This window comes from Electrophorus electricus, chromosome 10, assembly GCF_041902795.1.
Source record: "Electrophorus electricus isolate QZ-2024a chromosome 10, ASM4190279v1, whole genome shotgun sequence".
Taxonomy (NCBI): domain Eukaryota; kingdom Metazoa; phylum Chordata; class Actinopteri; order Gymnotiformes; family Gymnotidae; genus Electrophorus; species Electrophorus electricus.
The window spans coordinates 27363901-27383030 of record NC_137506.1 but is presented as its reverse complement, the minus strand read 5'-3'; the positions used below and the strand labels follow the sequence as shown (position 1 = coordinate 27383030).

Sequence of the window (19130 nt, the reverse complement as noted above, 5' to 3'; positions counted from 1 at the left end):
ACACTGATCTGTGCAGTCTATTATGATGGGATTAGTGGCCACATGACCGCTCAGCGCTCTGTCGCCTTACCCCGGTGAACCTCCCCTCATATGATTACATCTACCAGCAGAGACAACTGTTGCGGTAGTGTGTCCGTAGACCGCGCGCATTTACATAGATAGAACATTATTCATAAATAAATATTTTCTTAAATATGTACAGTAAATAAATTTGTTAGACTTATTTGCTGGGTTTTTTTGTTGTTGTATGTTTGTTTGGGGTTTTTTTTTGGGGGGGGGGGGTTTACGGGATCATACAAGTTAAGAAATTATGACTCTGGTGATGGAGAAACTTGCGGATATGGCTGCAAATCAAGATTTGGATTGTGATGATCTCCTAGAGTTGAATCAGTTCGACGGGCTTTTTTTTCCCTCCCGATATTACGATCTGCTGAGAGGGAGAAAAGTTCTCCCTGTTTGGGAAGCCAAGTGTGAGTTCATGGATTCTGTTATCAACCACCAGCTTGTAATCATCGGTGGCACAGTCAAGACAGGACAAAGCACACAGGTAGTTTCTTTTTATAACTGATTATTCCTGATATAAAAATGATTTACTGTTTTGAATATTTTCTGGTAACTGTTGAGCATACATGCTGTAAACCTTTAGTTTAATTGAACTGAGTGAAAGTGCATTTTATTAGTTGCTGCTGGTGGTGGTTATGATGACGAACTAGTATGTACGAGATGACTCCTGTTCAGTAAATCCTCAACTGCAGCTCAAGACATTTTTTAAATAGACTAAGATTGTGTATGAATTTTGCCTATTTTCCACACAGTGGTGTGCAGAGTTTTGCCTGTCCATGCAGTACCAGAACGGTATGGTGGTGTGCACTCAGATCCACCAGCAAAGTGCAGTGGAGCTAGCCCTACGTGTGGCCGACGAGATGGATGTGAACATTGGTCATGAGGTGGGATATCGCATCCCACATCAGACCTGCTGTTCCACTGATACTGTGCTGTGTTGCCTAAAATGATTTTACCATGTCTTTATCTTTATTCTTTGCATTTGGCCTAAGTACATTCCTTTCCTACCTCATGTAACTTGGTCACATTTCTACAACAAAAAGCACCCTACAGCCCCTTTATTTAATAGCGTGCCCCTCCCCCCTTACACACGTCCTTTCACAGATGCCTGTCTCCCTACAAAAGGCTAACAAAGCGCTAGGGGGCGAAATTTCGTGGTCCCCTTTAGCAGCTGCCATGGACCCACTAAATCCATATGCTCCTCAGGAGCCCTTAGATCAGCCTACTGGACAAAGACGAGGGATGACGCCATGAGAAGAGCTGAGAGGAGCAGACTTAATGAAAAGTCTGACCTCAGTAATTACCCAAGTACATTAATAGCCAACAATCCCTGTCTGCCTTCATTAGGCTCATGTCGATGTTTTGCGGGCCAGACACACTTTGATGTGTTATTTGATGTAGTCCTGGGAGTTGTAATTGCTCTTTGCTTGTTTTTTTTCTATGTGTATTGTTGTGTTTGTTGTTACTCAAGCCTTTCTCGAAAACTCTTGAAAACTGAGCCCATAGTGGAAATGCTGAATGCATCTGAACTGCAGTGAACATTATACTCATCGTTAGCTAGATTGCTTACTGTATGTTAACAACAGTGACGTGGCCTGACAGGTACTGCACAGATGATGTGCTAATTCGTGAGATAATGTCGGACCCTCTGTTGAAGCAGTATGGTGTGGTCGTGATTGACCAGGCCCAGGAGCGTACTGTCAGCACAGACCTCCTCCTTGGCCTTCTCAAAGGCATGCTCCACATGCGGCCTGAGCTGCGTCTTGTCATCCTCACCACCCCCTATTCCTTGGACAAGATGCTGTGCCACTATGGGCCTGTACCCCTGATCCAGCTCGAGGCACCATGGCCATCTGAGGTGGTGTACGGAACTGGGAAGAGTGGCGTGAAAGACTATCTGTGTTCAACTCTCCAACTTGCCATGGAGATCCACCAGACACAAACCCAAGGGGATATTGTGGCATTCCTGGCTACTGAGCAAGTGAGAGTGTGTTTTCTGAACTTTCAGAAAACTCAGATACCACCACGGCCCTTCTGATAACTAATGACCTTCTGTTAATGAGCATTTAATAAAATGATTATAACCTTGTTTCTAAACCATAGTTTCTAGAATTAGCCTTGAGATCTGAGGTTAAAAAGCAGAATTTTCCTTTTATAAAATGTTTAAAAATAAAATTTTTGTTTTATAAAATGATTTGTGGTCTAAAGTTCACTGTTGACCCGTGTAAAGTCCTGCAAATTACTGTCTATACCTTGGGTTGATTGTCTCCCAAATGTCATTGGCCTTCTTTGCTTCTTAGAATGTGGATATTTTGTAGAATCTGGAATTAATATCTTATCAAGATCTCATGACTCCTTTCTGTGTCATTTATACAAGGAGATTGAGTGTGCCCATTCCATTCTGCAGAGGGAAAGGGCCAGCCTGGTATTGCCATCTGTCCTCAGCCAGAAGGCAACCTGCCTTTGCCCATGGAGGAGGAACACAGCAGATGCAGGAAGGTCTTCCTCACCTGCGGGCCCACTGAACACCTATTCTGGGCTCTACATAGCATTCACTTCATCATTGATGCTGGAGTACAAAAGAGATATATATGCAGTCATTATCTTTATTTCAGCACTATATCGTTTATATATATTGTTGGCTGATACCTGAAGTTTTTGTATTGATTTAGTGGATAGGTAGTTCTTATTTATTCATTATTTATACATTGAAGCTGTCATATGTGACAGGTGTACAACCCCTGAATCAGAGCCAACTCTATTATTATTCGGCCAATCAGCAAGAGCCAGGCAGAGTGCCGCAAGCAGCTAATTGGACAAAAAGGTAGATGGTGTGTCCGCATAAGACAAGGTTGTGACTGCTTTGGTTGTAGATCTGCTGTAACCTGAATTGCTTTGGCTGCAGGAAAGTGTTTTTGTTTGTACCTGGAGGCCACATCCTTTCCAACTGAGAGTGTCCCTCACATTCTGGAGTCTGACATCACTTCCACAGTGCTGTTCCTCAAGCCGATGGAGATTGCTGGTCTGGGCCAATGTGACTTCATCGATAGGCCAGGTATGTCAGTCCTCTTAAGTCTCCAAACACACATGCATAAATCAGTCTGAGCATGAACCTCTATGACACATAAATAGTTTTGTATCCAGAAATGTTTTGTTCAATTGCAGTGGCTGAAATCGCGAGGTTTTACTTCATATTGGAAATGACTTGTACGACATCGAAGGAACTGGTAACTGGGGGGGAGGGATTGCATCTGAAAAGCTTTAGTTGTTACAACAAAAACAGGCCTACCGAAAGAAAAACTCAGACAGCCTGCAGATATGCAGATAGCCTATAAGTTTGTGGAGCACACTGCTGCCCACACATCACATGCTCTTTATTGGCTGATCACAAACAGGAACAAGCATGCACTTGCCAGGGTCAGCTAGGTTCAGATGGCTCCATCAGGAGCATTGGGTGCACTGGGGGGTGCTGAGCTGTGCTTTAGTTGAGTCAACAGCACACTGACTGGGCTCTTTGTTCCAAAGACAGCCTGCTTCTGACTAGGAACATCCACAGGGGTCACAAGAGCATTAGCAAAGGCAGGGACAGGGGAATGTCAATTTAAAAGGGCCTGCAGTAATGATGGCTAGAAGAAACACAGGAGATACTATTAAAATGGGACAGTGGCTAAAAAACAACATTTACTCTGGTGGTAGCACTTCTTTTGCACAGGGAAGGACATATTTTTTGGACATGATGCATGTTTTGCTTACTTCAGCATACCATCTAGTACATTTTATATTCCATGATGTAGAGAAAAAAAATTCCATGTATGGTAATAAACAGGTTGTTATAAAATAATTTTGATCCCTATCCACATGCAGATCCTGAGGGCCTCATGCAGGCATTAGAAGAGCTGGACTATCTAGCAGCTCTGGATAATCATGGGAATCTATCTGAGATTGGAGTAATTATGTCCGAATTGCCTCTGGAACCACAGATGGCTAAGACTATGCTGGCATCCTGTGAGTTTGACTGTGTGAGCGAGGTGCAAACATTGCTGCCATGTTAACAGATAAATTCTAGCGGCCAAAAATAATTTGTTAGCCAGTCCATCCATACATTGACCATTTTTGACAACCCACCTTTTAATTTTCTTTTTATTGTCAGACACATGCATGTTAGTGGCTTCTTTCCCCATCAGTAAAACTAATTAAACTGTGTAGTTAGGAGAAAAGATATTTGCTGGTACTATTTAGGCTTTGTTTTTGGTTGTGTCTTGTCAGCATCTGTTTACAGTGGAATCATACCTCCCTGGCAGAGCAGGTAGGGCAAGGTGCTAACAATAAATATAGTCTACAATGAGGTTATTTTGATTTGACCTGCCTTATAACACATTATTGAACATGTTGGTTGTTAATGACAAAAAAATGTTTAATGCCAGTCATCCAGTTACATGTCAGGCTTTACAGCACAGGTCAGTATTGGAGAAATGACTAACAAATGAAATATTATCTTAATCCATGGTTTATGAGGTTTCCTGTCCTCCTTCCTTTCATTAACATGAAATCCAAAATGTGTGAGATGGTCTATGCATATTCATTAAACATATTCACTAAAATTCACTAAACCTTGTTTTATATTCGACCCTTTCAAAGAAAAGAAAAGTTTTTTGGACAAGGCACCTCAGACAGTTATTATATCAATTGCCAAGGATATAAATGCTCCTTGTGGTTATTATGTCATTTAATTATATAACTAAGCAAACACCATTCAATATCAATCTATTTGCTGAAGAATATGAATGTGAAGTAGATTCAGATATGGGTCACTTTGCACATGGTGTCACCATGCTATATCAGTTTGCGCCATATTCAGTGCAGTGTTTCTTGTAGTTGTAATTGGCTTAAAGCTGCATCTCTTAGTGGAAAATAATGAAAATTCCAACACACCTTATGTTGCTGTTGCTGAACAACTAACTAGCACTAATAACTAAAAAATATACTGCCAGTAAGTGTGTTGTGCTATTGCTGTTCCCTGTTTTTAAAGCAGTAAAAAACTCTCCTGCCAACAGCATCCCAAATCTACAAACTACAAAGAAAACAGACCTTAAACGGACCTTTTTCCAATGGGAATGCATTGAGCATTACCAGGAAAAATAGGTCTTTTGTTTTTTTATTAGATGGATGAATTACCAACTGTTTGATAAACAGTTGGTAAAGAAAATATAAACATTTTAAAACTGCAAATATTGATAGAAAACCTGTTGAGCACATCTAGAAAAATATACATCTAACAGGTTTCATATGTGATTTTGGGTGAACATCCCCTTTGATAGTTTATATTTTATTTTGATATCCAAGCACACATATTTACTTAAATATTTTTGCTATATCCCATAGCAATGGAAGCAACCACATAATTAATTTGGATTCACCAATGAATAGTTCTGGAACTGTTTAAAAAGTGCCATTCGATTTACTACACAGGTTCCTGCATAGAGCAATGATGTGCTGATCATTTTCTTAGTCTGGCTGCTCTGCAGACAGCTGATGCTGTTCGAGCAGAACTTGCTGAGATCCTGAAACGATTAGAGCTTCCAGTGTCTTCTCCAGCATTTAGCTCTAAGATCAACATGCTGAATATCAAGCGAGCCCTGTTGGCTGGCTTCTTCATGCAGATAAAGCCAATGGGTACTCTATCTACCTTTTTGGAGCTACATATTCTGGAGTTTGAAAATATTACAGGTTGTTTTGGTTAATTTTGGTGAATGGAAAAAATCAGGAAGGTAAGATATGTAAAACAAGTGATCCAAAAACAATTATATGAATTGCAGTCTTCAGGCTGGACTAGAAACGTTTTAGATCAGGTTTTTGTCAGAACAAATCTTCAAAGTAATACAATGAAATTTAATAAAGCCTTGGATACAAAGTAATTTTCACACAAGCCAGTGTTTGTTTCTTTGTTTGTTAATATCCCCTCAAAAATACTCCATACATCCCTTTCTAGTGCAAACCAGTGCTTGCTGTATGAGTTTCTACTCTGCTCAAATTTCTAATTTAAAAGACCTCATCCAAGCACCCAAGTAGTAGCCTAGTGTTTAAGGTGCTTGACTAGTAATCAGAAGCTTGCTAGTTCAAGCTGGACCACTGCCAAGTTGCCACTGTTGGGCCCTTGAGCAAGGCCGTTAACCCTTGCTCAAGGTGTATTCAGTCAGAATTGTAAATTGTTTTGGATAAAAGTGTCCACTAAATGTAATTGTTGCAAATAATTTCATTTAGCATTACATTCCTATCCAATATCGCAGGTGGCAAGGGACATTGATGGGGAAGGGAATTACTTCATGCTTACCCACAAGCATGTGGCTCAGATCCATCCTCTATCGGGCTATGGAAGTGAGCCACCCAAGCGGATTCTTCCAGAGTGAGTTGTATACCATGAGCACACTCTGTCAGAGAATAACATCAGAATGGTCACCCAGATTTCAGCACAAGAGTAAGTCAATGTTCTGCGGCTTTACACTTGGTGCATTTATTGCAACAACTATTAATGTAATGATCCTTTAGTTTGCCTTTGATGTGTGATAATATGCCAGTAAGTTCAGAATTATAAAGTCTTGGCTATATTAATCACTTTAGACCCATAGGCACATTTATTTTTTACCTTAGTTTACTGCTAGAGAGATTTTAAACAGTCAAATCCAAGAAATCCAATTTTGTCCGGATATTGTTTTTTAATTTAAGCAAATTAAGTTATGAGCAGCTTTTTTAATTCAGGTTCATTATTTCCATTGTTTGTGTCTCTGCCTCTGTACCTTTAGAGGCAAGGGCTTGATGGTTGAACTTGAATTAATATTCCATGTCTTTGCTGTCAAACATGCTAAAGCAGTGGGTAGGGTTTGGTATTCTTCTGCACTGAAGAGAGAAAGAGAATTCCGCATTAAGTAAGAATCAGTGTGCAATCCATAACAGCTGATGGGCAGCAAGGTTTGATTGAGGGCAAGTATGTGACAACTGGCCACAGTACTGGGAGGGGGAAAGAGGCTCCACCAGGAGAAGCTCACCCTGATTACACAGGGGCTGAACAGGGAGAAAAGGAATTCCCCATAGTAGAAAGAAAGAGCAGGATTTGTTGAAAGGGATCTTTGAAAGCCCCTTTAATGGCATGCATGTGTTTGTTTGAATGACTGTAAAATTATTTTTGAAGTCATTTTATCCTCTCCGTACCCCTTGAGTTATTTCTTTAACACATTTTAATATAACACTATCTTCAAGAATGTATGAAATTTGGATAAACTTGACAAAAGAAACTTAGTCAAATATATACACATTCTTTTGTGTTTATACTGAAGTGTGTAGAATTAAAATTTCTGTTTATTATTTTTTGTGTTATGTATAGGTTTGTTCCTATGGCTCCTCAGTACTTCTTCTACAACTTTCCCCCTAGTGAGAGTAAGGAGGTACTGCAGCACATCATAGAACACAGCTCAGCTGCACCCTGTAAGGGCAAGAGAGAACCCCAGATCCAGAACAACAGTACCCATGAAGAACAGTCCTATGAACGCTGTGTCATACAGTGACCATGGTACCACAATTGTTACTATAACGCTGCAGAGATAGAATAACATTATGTGCAAAATCATTCAAAACATCATATGGTTGTGTGGTCTAAAGCCTTAAGTCATTAACAAAGCCAAAGGACATCTAGAGGTATTACTAGGACAGACGTTAAGTAACAGGAAACATATTTAAATACTGCTGGACAGTAGCCATGTTAGGAAGCTCTGCATGAAAATGTGGTGACTAGATTCACACATTCTTCAGAAACTACCTACTAAATAGCTTTTGGGTATTGTATTTAAAGAAAATCTAGCATATTTAAGTTGAAAATCTGATAATAGTACTGGCTGCAGTCTATGGTTTTCGTGGTTTCTTGTTATTGGTGCCTTGTAAGGCGGTATATATGATTTTGATATTAACTTGTACTTTTACAATAAATCGATACATGGCAGTTCCACTTTAAAAATGATAGAAATGTTTATAGAGTGCATCTCAGCACAACTGGCATTAACTTGTAAGCGCTAACCAAGTCACCAAGGAAGTGAACGTAATCCGAGGCTGCAAGGACCATTTCCTAAAGCCTAGAAAATCCACTCTGCATCAGTTCTGAATTATTTGGTCAAAATGGGAGCTGACATTTGTTCTGCTGTTTTCTACTCTGTATCATTCGATGACAGTTAAGTTTTCAGTCAACAGAAAAGTTTTCATGGCTAAAATAAATTAAGCGAATACTGTCCATTGGGATATGCCTGGCAGACAGATGTCACAGTTTTTCCATCTGTTGGAGGCTGATTTTAACATTTGTTCCTATGGCGATTGCTCTGCAGGAAGGCATTGTCAATGTAATTTTATTTCAGTGATAAGAGTGGAGGTCCTGTGTCGTGGACGGTTGTGTAACAGTTATACTGCGCTCAGACGTTTTCACAACAAATCCCTTTCTCGCAACCAATCACACATCCAGATGGCTACGGTCTCATATTGCTGGTTGGATAAATAAATGCTGTCTTGCTGTGTTTGGAATTCAACAAATGCAACTTGTGGTTTTATGTGGAAACTATATGCGGCTTTGATGCCGTCTGTGCGTTTGACGCACCGTTTTCGAAATCTTTTGCTATCTTTTGTTAGTTGTAATAGACTATACATTGTGCATAACAAGAAAATATATAAACGCTTGTAGATAATAATTTGCAGCTTGCTTGAATACTCGATGTCTGTGCCTTTGCCGCGTTGTTTTTGACATTCCTTTGGACATATTTTGGAGTACTACGCTGCCACCAGAAAATGCACGCAAGAGCAAGCACACGACCAGCTTCAGTATGAGTAAAGAAAGTAAAACCAGTTAATTTGTAACTATGTGTGTAGTGAAATTGAACAGCTATTACAATGCTTCAGTATAATTTACAGCTTTAAATCAACTTTATTATGGGTAACACAGGTAGCAGAAGGAAAAAAGTTGCACCTGCGCTAGTGAAAGAAGTTAACATATGCGATCGTGACTGCTGTCACATCGATCGAAATGAAAGTTGTCTGTTCACGTCTCAAACGTCAAATGTTAATGTCACGCGGAAAAGAACACAGCTAGATCGTCACAGTGACCGTCAAGATTTGGATTTTTCAGCGGACGAAAACCTTGCTGAAGAAGTGGACCGTATCCTCGAGACTTGCGAAGGTACCGCAGCCAGACCGAACAATGGATCCTCTCAAAACTCATTATTCAGGTCTAAAATATATGGCTTATATTTTGCCAAATGTGATCAAAGTCACAGTAAAACAACTCGCAACGCCAATCTTTCGCAGAATTCAGGATTGCACAGTGATCATTTAAAGGTTGACGGACTTAAGGTCAAAAAAGAAGTTTGTGCTCAAAATAAACCAGGCCCAGTCGATTCTCATAAAAAGGTGAATTCAGTTATTAAAATCTGCATGTTTCAGCTATTCACTGTTCAAATGTCCGTGAATTAAGTGGCTTGCGTTTAGTATCTTCATTTAATATAGACTGTACAGAGACCAAAATAAAGCGAATTGTTTATTAGAATTATTTTCGAATATCGAAGCAGTTAATTTGTAAAAATGTACCTCTCCACAGAATATAGTAGCGGTTGGGAGAGCAGGTCCAGTATGCACAAAGACAGTCTTGTAAGTAGCTTCAGTTCCTTTAATTATTAATCAGTGACACACCACTTCCACCACCACCGATTGGCTTTGTCTAATGGCACCTCATGTGTAGCATGACCAAGTATGCTTGACTTATCTAACGTCCAGTGCTGCCTGCATAGCTTAAGGTTTAAAAAGTCTATTGTCTAATGGCTGTATCCCAAAACACTGTAGTACTTTCCATTACATCTTTGTGAATAACTGCCACAGTGTTAATAATGTACTAACAAGACTTATTTCTCTCTTTTCAGAGTTCCTGAAATTTGTAATCACCCTTCTCAGGTCCTGCCTGTCACATATGATTCTTCTGAAGAAGACCTGATGAACATGATCGAGAGAGAATTTGGTTAACAAAATAGACATATGTGGCACTTTATCCTAGATGCTGTTCTCATATTGCTGTACATATCTAACAGTGATGTAATGTGTCTATATACCTTTTTTGCAGAACCATAAAATGTATTTTTTGCATACATTTGTCCAATTTCCTGCATTTTGTTGAAATATTGCAATAATGAGCAGTAAATGTTTTTATATTTCACTCATTTGTACAGAGTGCTTTCTGTCATACTGAGAAAATACTGATTTAATATGACTAGTTCGATTTACATACAAGACAAAAGATTCCACAGCCTAACTACTTGCCTGTAAGTTAAGTCATTTTGAGGGGAAAATACACACATCTGGAATATACGTTCAAGTTCCATTTCCTGGTCACAGTTTCTCTAGACCCTTCCACCCTACAGAAATGGAATGCGCATCAGCATAGTTTGGTTTTGGTGGGTGGATGAAGGCATCCTACTCTCTGGTGGCTGCTAAATTATAACTGTCTCCACCTGGTGATGAAGAAAGGAAATACCATTTTGCTGCCAAAACTTATTGGTGAAAAAATTGTGCATTGCTGTGAATCTGTTCACTGTAGTCAAACTTGCCTATCTTCCAAATCTGCCCAGTTTTATTATATTCCCCATTGTTTATTTAATACCTAATCTAGTAGATCAGGGAAATTATTTACATTTTATTCTTTAGCACTTGGCAGACACTCCTATTCATAGCAATTTAAACAGTGACACTGTGTGTGCTCCCGAAAGTTTAATCCATGACCTTGGTGTTGCTGTAGCACCTTGGTCTACCTGTTGTACCAGCCCAGTTCGTGGTACTGAACACGACGCGTGATTTGTTTCCTCCTTTTAATACTGATTTTTTTAGCTGGTTGTTGGACAACTATACATAAAGCGAACTGAAATCGGCGAAAAATGCAAACACCACTAACCTGCATTGCTCACTGCGGGTCTGTTGTAATTCAGATCATAAACATTTTGGCATAATGCGCTACGCCCTTCTCGACTGTAAATATTACGCAGTAAATATGGCAATAGGAACGGGCCAGTCTGGAAAAAAATGATTGGTCGCACCTCCCACTAGTACTGTCACTCTCGTAAACTGATTGGTCCGTGAATACGTAGTTATTGGGTGTGTAATGCCATTGAGTTTTAACTTGCCTATGAGAAGTGCGTTATCTTATTCCAAAAGCTGTACGAAGCTCATTTTTTTCCTTCCATAGCTAGGCATTTTACCTGATTTATACTTGTAAAACGTTGTTTTATAAGTTGTATTTTGTAACAGAGACTATGAAATAATATACCTATATAGCAAGTAATATATTTTGTAGACTTAATTTCTTTACAACGACCTTAAATCTAAACACATAGCCAGTATAAATTGTAGTTTTATCAGCTGTATTTTTACTATTCTGTGCAAAGCAGCTGTGAACAAAGTCACGAATATCAACTGGTTGCGATCTAGACTAGTGCTGAATACAAGACAAAAGTGCACCTCTCAAAGCACACAGGAAATGATCCAGGGCAGTGTCAACAAAATTGGACAGGAAACTACAAGACTATATGGTGGGGTAGGAGCCAGACTGACTGCTCAGCACCTAATCATCACCTTGTTTTTTTTAAAAAAACATTCCTCCTGTTTAAACATGAGAATGACTTCTTTACCTTCCTTAATATGCCAGTTTTGTGTGGCTATCTGCACAACACTCAACATTGAGGAACCACGAAAAATTAATTCTTCATTGTTTACTAAAAAGGATTATTAAATAAGAGAAAAGAACATGATTACAGTGTAGATAAGTATATATAATCATAATTTTCTTATACTTAGGCAGTAATGAATAAACCATAATTTTCCAACAGAATATACATGTAAATATATACAAAACACAAATGAAATTTTAAGACAGACATAATACAAAGACTTTGGCAAAACAGAGTGCATGAATCATAAGCAAGTAAACAAAAAAAAATCATTCATTGTAGAGTATACAAAACAAGCAGTAGAAGAAAAGAGTCCAGTGCATGTTCACGTTTGTCCATAAGATAATTAGCAGCCATGTCCTCCAATTAATAGTCCCTGTATAATCTAAGTACAAAGTCAGTTCCAATCAGATTCAGTTTGAAGCCGGTAACAGCATGCTGATTGGTAGAGTGGAGCCAGCAGGTAGGGCCTTGGTGGTGGTTATCTTGTTGAGGTTCCGTACCTCTGCCTGCCAGGATGGGATCTTCTTGGTAGTCATATGGCGACGAGCATGCTTAGTGAGGTGGTCACTGCGCATGAACCGTCTGTCACAAACAGGACAGACAAACTTCTTCTCACCAGTGTGTGTTCTCCGGTGGCGGGACAGCTCATCAGACCGTGCAAACTTTTTGTCACACCCTTCCCAGTTACAGCTGAAGGGCTTCTCACCTGCAAAAATAGATAAACAACTGGTTACATAAAAGCTACACACATATTTGATATTCCACCTTATGTTCCATCTCTTAAATTCAAAAAGATGCTATACTTTAGTGGTAAGCATCAAATCCAAAAATCTCCCCTACCTGTGTGAGTTCTGAGGTGTGCTTTGAGATGTGAGCTCTTGAAGTAGGTCTTCCTGCATCCAGAGAAGTTGCACACATAGTTGCGTCTGCGGGAGAAGTCCATTTGTGTGGCACTACTCTGCCCCGAGGGTATATAGACAGGTGCAGGGGCCAGTGGTAGCAACTTGGTGTTGCCCAGGGTAACAACCGCTTGTTGGGGACACTGTGGTGTCTGAGTCATGGGTGTCTGGGGCATCACTAGCATCACTGTACCCTGGGCCACTGGAGGACCCATGAAAAGAGGCTGCGGCAGGATGGACTTGACCCCAGCATTTGTCCTGGGAGCCGGACTCTGAATGAATGCCGCCGAGATAACTCCTGGCTGAGTCACTGGGAACATCTGGCATATGATGGGTGGACTGGAGGTGGAAGGGGGTGAAGTAGGACTTGACTTGGAAGGGATCTTCTCCTTAGAATGGCCACCTTCTGGGCATGTTCCCAGTGCGGCTCTGTTTGTCTTTGACTGGCAGGGCAAGGCGACCGGTGAAGGAACCTCAGGTTGTGGGGGCTGTTGTGGTTGCATCTGCGTAGGGGCTGGAGGATGCTGTGGGGGAGCAGCCTGTGGAATGTTCTTATACAGGGAGCTGTCAGCTGTGTGGCGGATGACACTGGTTGCCATGGCTCTGCAAGGTGTGGAGGAGGGCTTCTCTATCTTAGCAATAGAGCCCACAGCAGGTCGCTGGTGTCTGGAACTGAAGCCATTGGGGCAGGGTCGGATCAGCGAAGAGGGCGAGTTTGGCACTGGTAACGTAGTGGAAGTTTCAGCAAAACTGGGGCTGTGAGGAGGGGTCATACACTATGTGAGGGAGAAGATACAGTGTTAACCAGACATAAGCACAAGTTATTTCATATGAACCTAAGCTAACTGTAGTATTCTCAGTTTCTTCACAAATATACACTACGGTGTCTTACAATGTGACCCACTCAAGTAACAAATAAATTCTTAGCTGTGATGCAATCAGCATGTTTTGCTTTGGGGGTGTCACTGATGGTGAGCTAGCTCACTGCACATTAAAGCCCAGGCTGAACTTCACCCAGCACTCGAGGCTTATCTATAGCGTGCCACCTGTGTGGGCTACCATAAAACGATCCCAAAAAGTTCAGCAAACAAATCTGACCCTGAGAAGAACCCTGCTCCACACTAACGTTACATTTCCTAAAATTGTGTGTACTGAACTCTCTTACCAGTGAGGAGAGTGAGACAAAGTCCCTGGGGGATTCTGAAGATTCAAGTTGCAGGAGTGAGTCACAGGAATCCGACGCTGGGGTAAGAGGGCGAGACTTGAAGGTGTTAGGTCTTGGTGACACATGACACCAGGAGCTCATGCACACAAGGGTTTCGGCTGCCTCCAGGTCATTGTACTCAGGCATGCTGCATGAGGACTGCTCACTATCGTGCCTCTTCCTTTGCAGATATCCGTCATGGACCTCCATCAGAGCTCCCTGAGAAACACAAGAATACTCAGTATGAGCTGTTTTAGGGAGTTCCATTTCAGATTTCAATACAGCCTCTGGACTGAGATAAATAAGTTTGACAATTCCTTTCTTTTTAATACTTCGTAATATGTTACGATATAGCGGTATCTTGTAACGGAAAACAGTTATGAAAACACACGCCCTTCTATCAGACGCCCGTCACCTCATCTGGACAAATAAAGCACAAACTACGTGTTTGCCAGTGAGCCATGTGAAGCAGTTATAAACAAACAAACAAACAAACAAACAAGCAAACAAAAACGTTTGCGCTTTGTGCCTAAGAAAGCCAACTATTCCCGACGCCAGAACCAGTTATGACACACAAAGCCCCTCCCAAGATGTCTCACTACTGATAAATGTAGCTAGCTAGCAAGCTAGCTAAGACCTGAAGAGTTGTTTACAAGACATGTCATATCGTTAGCTAACGTCAGTTGGATAGCGCAGCAATCCGTTGTCACAATTATTGGCATTTTAGGCATCGGCTAATGATAACTTACATCTTATTAGTATTTACTGTTGCAATTAGGTTAGATAGCTTAACTAGCGTGAAATAAATTAGAATTCATAAATGTAGCTGGAAGGACGCAAACACTGAAAGCCACTGAAAAACAACATGACACGTTGTGACAAACTGGATTACAAAGCACTTAGATTAAGTTGGAAGTCTGATATTATGATAAAAACATGATGACAAATATCACTTGGTCTCTGTAACAGTTAACAATCATGTTACCCACCAAGAGAAGATTGTCAAGGCAGAAGTATAATTAGTATAAAATATATAGCTATAGTCAATATATATGTTCTTACCCCAGATAAATCTCCCATGTTTCGAAACTGTCGCGAAGACATTTGTTAGAAATGTATAAAAAATTCTGGTCAGATTCAGGAATAACAGAACAAAGAAGTCGGTGCCACTACGCCCGCTCAGTGACGACGAAGACCGGAATTCAATTCGCTATTACCAGTACTCAGCTGAGTAAAACAAGTCAGGGAAAAAAGAAAACAAAATTCACAGCACACTGGCGGGTGGCAACATGCTACCAATGAAAAATAAATGTGTGTTGGACCTTGACCAATGGCATGGAAGACGACGCGTGATCAGTGCATGATAGCAGGACGATTGGAGGAAATGGGGTGCGTGGCTGTTGGTGGGCGTGTAGAGGGAGTCAACAGTGTCAACGTAAACTCAGTGAACTGCTTGTCGGGAAACTGGGCGAAAGGTCGCAGCCTTGAGCGCGAGGTAGTAGTGAATAATAACATTGGTTTGTCTGGTCAGCTGTAACAGGAAAGCGCTGCGTACACATGGCCCCCTTTTTCCCCACCGTGACTAAAATTATAGTCATGAAAGTAAAATTAAAACATGGCGCAGACACTAAAGCGAAACAGGTAATGCTCTAAATGGTTTATCTGGTAAAGAAAGGACCAACCAAAATCTTTTACAATATGTATAACAGTGCAACACTTTGACATTTATTTGAGGAGCATCACATTAAGCAATATCACAAAAAGCTAATTATGAACCAATCAATACTTGCATATGCAAAAATGCATATGTAGACCAAATGAAAGTCCCCCTGCTTTTTCCTTTCAAGCACAAGATTGTGAACCACTATTTAATGTTTACTTTTTATAAGACCATTTTAATTTATAAGACCATTATCTTCGATGTAGCATATTGCTTATTTTATGAGTATATAATGGGATATGCTACATAAATACATATGGGCTGCTGTCATATTGTTAAATATGTCTAGATACTATATCATGTTGTGTTCTGGTATTTTATCTATTTACTAAGAAAGGACTGCTAATGTCTGATTAGAAATGACTGGTAGTGTCTTTATCAAGATATTTTAATAAAATTATATTTAGCTGATTTTGCTCACTGGATGTTTTTAGCATGTTAATATTTAGTGAAACAAATCAACCACTGTATATGTCCTACTCCTACTTGAGAAAACTCAATGAAATTTAGAAGAGGATCACTCAAATAGTTGAAATTTGTCTTTAAGGGTTGCATAATACATTGCTTTTTAACTGTTAGCACAGTATTCTATAAACCATAGGTTTGTTTCTTTGTTTTATTTTGTTTTGTTTGTAGGAGCATCTTGACCAATTCCAGATAACTGGCTGAGTGTCCTATGAGTGTTTTGTTGAATTAGCAAACAATTCAGGCCAGTTTTAATCTTGTCATATTGATTGCTCATGAATATTTTTATTTATTTATTTATTGGTTAATGTAATCATACTGTATAGCTATATTACAATATGATATCCCTATCATGCATAAATGTTGTGTATAATGCTTCTTGAAATCAAATTATTGGTTAGAGGGCTCACTTATTCCTGCTGGTTACTTTATTGCTGAATATATATATATATATATATATATATATATATATATATATATATATATAAATCTTCCACTGTGTCTATTAATGATCACATTTCTGTACCATAAACTGTCAGTCTAATCTCAATCCAAAGCCTACATCTAATCTTTACATTCACCCTAATGTCAACCAAAAATTCATAGATTTTAACATTTTGAGTTTTATAGATAATTTGTTATAGAACTGAGCATTAACTATAGAAGTAGTTCCCTGTGTTGAGGTCCAGCTGTTTCATCCATGGGATCAGATGTGTTAGAGCAGATGTGTTTCATAAACTGTGTGTTAGAGCAAAGACAACTGGGCTCTTCAGAAGTACTTGACTGGAACTGGAACTACTTAGTTCAAGTTCGGTTTATTTGTCACATACATAGTCATACACAGTACAACACGCAGTGAAATGGTGGAGAGTGCTCTGTCCAAACTGAGGAAGAGAACCAGGGGTGCATAGAGAAAAAAATATATATACAGATAAATATATATATATTCTATGTATGTACTTATCTACAATCTAAATAATTTTGAAATGTTGCTTTATAAGTCGCTGGTTGAGTTAACAGTCACCAGGCCAAAGTCCAAAATTTGTTACTTTCCTTAATATATTTCTATAGTTTAGGTTAGCTATTTCTAAGTAATGTTTTTGTTGCATTCTACTAATTTGAAAGCAGGTGGTGAACAACCAGTATGAACTAATCATTGATACTTATTCATTTTCCTCTGTGAGATGCATGACAAATGATCTGTTATAACCTAGAAACAACAAAAAGATAACCTATTTACCAATCGTCTTGTGGCTAATCTACTTCCTGGTCTAGCGTCACCAGTCTGCTCTGGAGGTGTGGCAGGAGTGGGGAAGCCAAGCCTCTTTCTGAGTCACATAACCATGGTGCCCACAGCTGAGGACTATTGCCAGCAGAACAAGAATGCCTGGAGGAATATCAAAGATGCATGGGAGACAAACGTCATGGTGGGGATATAAGCAATGCCAGTGGGCAAGGAAAGTGGAGAAAAGGTTACGCCATTCACATTCCAAAAAGAGGAGAGTGACATACCCTGTAGGGCTAAATGTGGGCCACCCTGTTTGTGTCCCAGTGGTGGGTGAAATCCATGGGACGTGCCAGACAGGGTCAGGTGCAACAGCATACGTGCAGCAGGCCTGACAACGGGTTTATATATGTTTATGGGGGAAAGAGCACTGTCTTCCTGACTGAGGTACACATAATCACACTCTGCAGGCTGCTTAGATTAGTGTAATTTGTTTTACGTTCATTTTACGGAAACAATTACCTTGAGGTACCCTGTATTTATGTGGAGTTTATGACCAGCGCTCACACAAATTAAATGCAAGCAATTTCAATGAGTCAAGGAAATTATTTCCCAGAAATCACTGTCAGAAAAAAACAAAACAGGTTTAATAGTGAAGTACTGTTTACATGTTTGAGATTTTTAATATCTTTTAGGAAGGACTATCCAATGATTATGCAATTCATCTATATTTAACTTTCAATAGATATGCATTTGTGTTGCAAGAGAGGAAGGCCAACCAACGAATAAATCATTAAGTAAAGTCAATATTGAGGTTTGTTTAGTTTTGTTTTTCTGGCAAAATATATTTGACAACTGGATTGTTTTGAAAATATATTTAGATATCAGTCAGTGCAACTAAAGTTTGTGATCTTGAAATGAGCATTACATTATATTATAGTTAACGTATGCACAATCACCCAACAATGATTGTATCTTATTGCACTCAAGACCCTTTTCTTTTTTTCATAATCAACTTTGACCAGAAAGATTTGAAGCTGTAGGTCATAAAAAGCAGCTGCTCTTTTATGAGTTTAAAGAAAGATGTATGATAACAGCATTAGGTTGTACGTGAATTTGCAGCTAGCGCATATGAGCAATGGGTGTCAGCCCAGTGGACTGACCCATCAGTGGTTAAGTCACATACCATCAAAGCATGACAGTGAGAGATGAAGATGCAGTTAAGATTAAGTTAAATTAAGTTAATTATTCTATAATTATATAGTCTCCATCTACATTCCCATATCTGCCTGGCCATATTTGAACAGTATCTGTGTTATATAACATAATATTTCTTGTTACAGGGTTTCAACATGTCGAAGAGTGTTATGTATAGCACAAAGGAGAGAACACTTCTAGACCTGTTGATTTGGCTTTGGTACATGCAAAAGCTAAAAAAGCTCAAAATTGCCTTAAGGTTTTCTAAATTAACTGGATGCATCCGAACATGTCATAGCCGGTTAGAGAGGCCTACAGCTGCCAGTGTAAAAGTGCAGTCTTCAGCATGAAGACCAAATAAGTTATTAAACAGGTTATAAAAGCAGTCACAACAACCATGAGTGTCATTATATGTCATATGGTATCTGCAACAGTTACAAGTGAGCTAAGCATGTATGTATGTATGTATGCATGTATGTATGGATGTAGCATAAACATGTCCTGTGACATGTCCAATGTGAGATGGATGCTCATGAATGCAGAGCAGACCACATAGATGCCAGGGCCACAAGCTCAGCAGAGAGGCCTCCATGTTGCATATATCCTGATCCAAATA

The 19130-nt window shown here is 39.6% G+C and overlaps 2 protein-coding genes across 2 annotated transcripts; one reads left to right on the top strand and one right to left on the bottom strand.

The window, feature by feature from the left end:
• Positions 1-9: 9 nt before the first annotated feature.
• dhx32b (DEAH (Asp-Glu-Ala-His) box polypeptide 32b) lies at positions 10-10297 on the top strand. Its single transcript, XM_081721028.1, is given in 13 exon segments — positions 10-547; positions 816-999; positions 1650-2044; positions 2441-2486; positions 2489-2652; positions 2794-2887; positions 2969-3118; positions 3928-4082; positions 5511-5719; positions 6347-6538; positions 7442-9501; positions 9689-9738; positions 10008-10297. Coding segments are annotated over 11 exon segments (2007 nt in total). The 5' UTR covers positions 10-310; the 3' UTR covers positions 7623-9501; positions 9689-9738; positions 10008-10297.
• Positions 10298-11478: 1181 nt separating this feature from the next.
• klf11b (Kruppel like factor 11b) lies at positions 11479-15140 on the bottom strand. The gene is made up of 4 exons (XM_027008914.3): positions 14970-15140; positions 13869-14126; positions 12645-13479; positions 11479-12510 (listed from the first exon to the last, which is right to left on the bottom strand). The coding sequence occupies exons 1-4, from the start codon at positions 15009-15011 to the stop codon at positions 12215-12217; spliced, it is 1431 nt and encodes a 476-aa protein (XP_026864715.2). The 5' UTR covers positions 15012-15140; the 3' UTR covers positions 11479-12214.
• Between the last annotated feature and the right edge of the window lie 3990 nt (positions 15141-19130).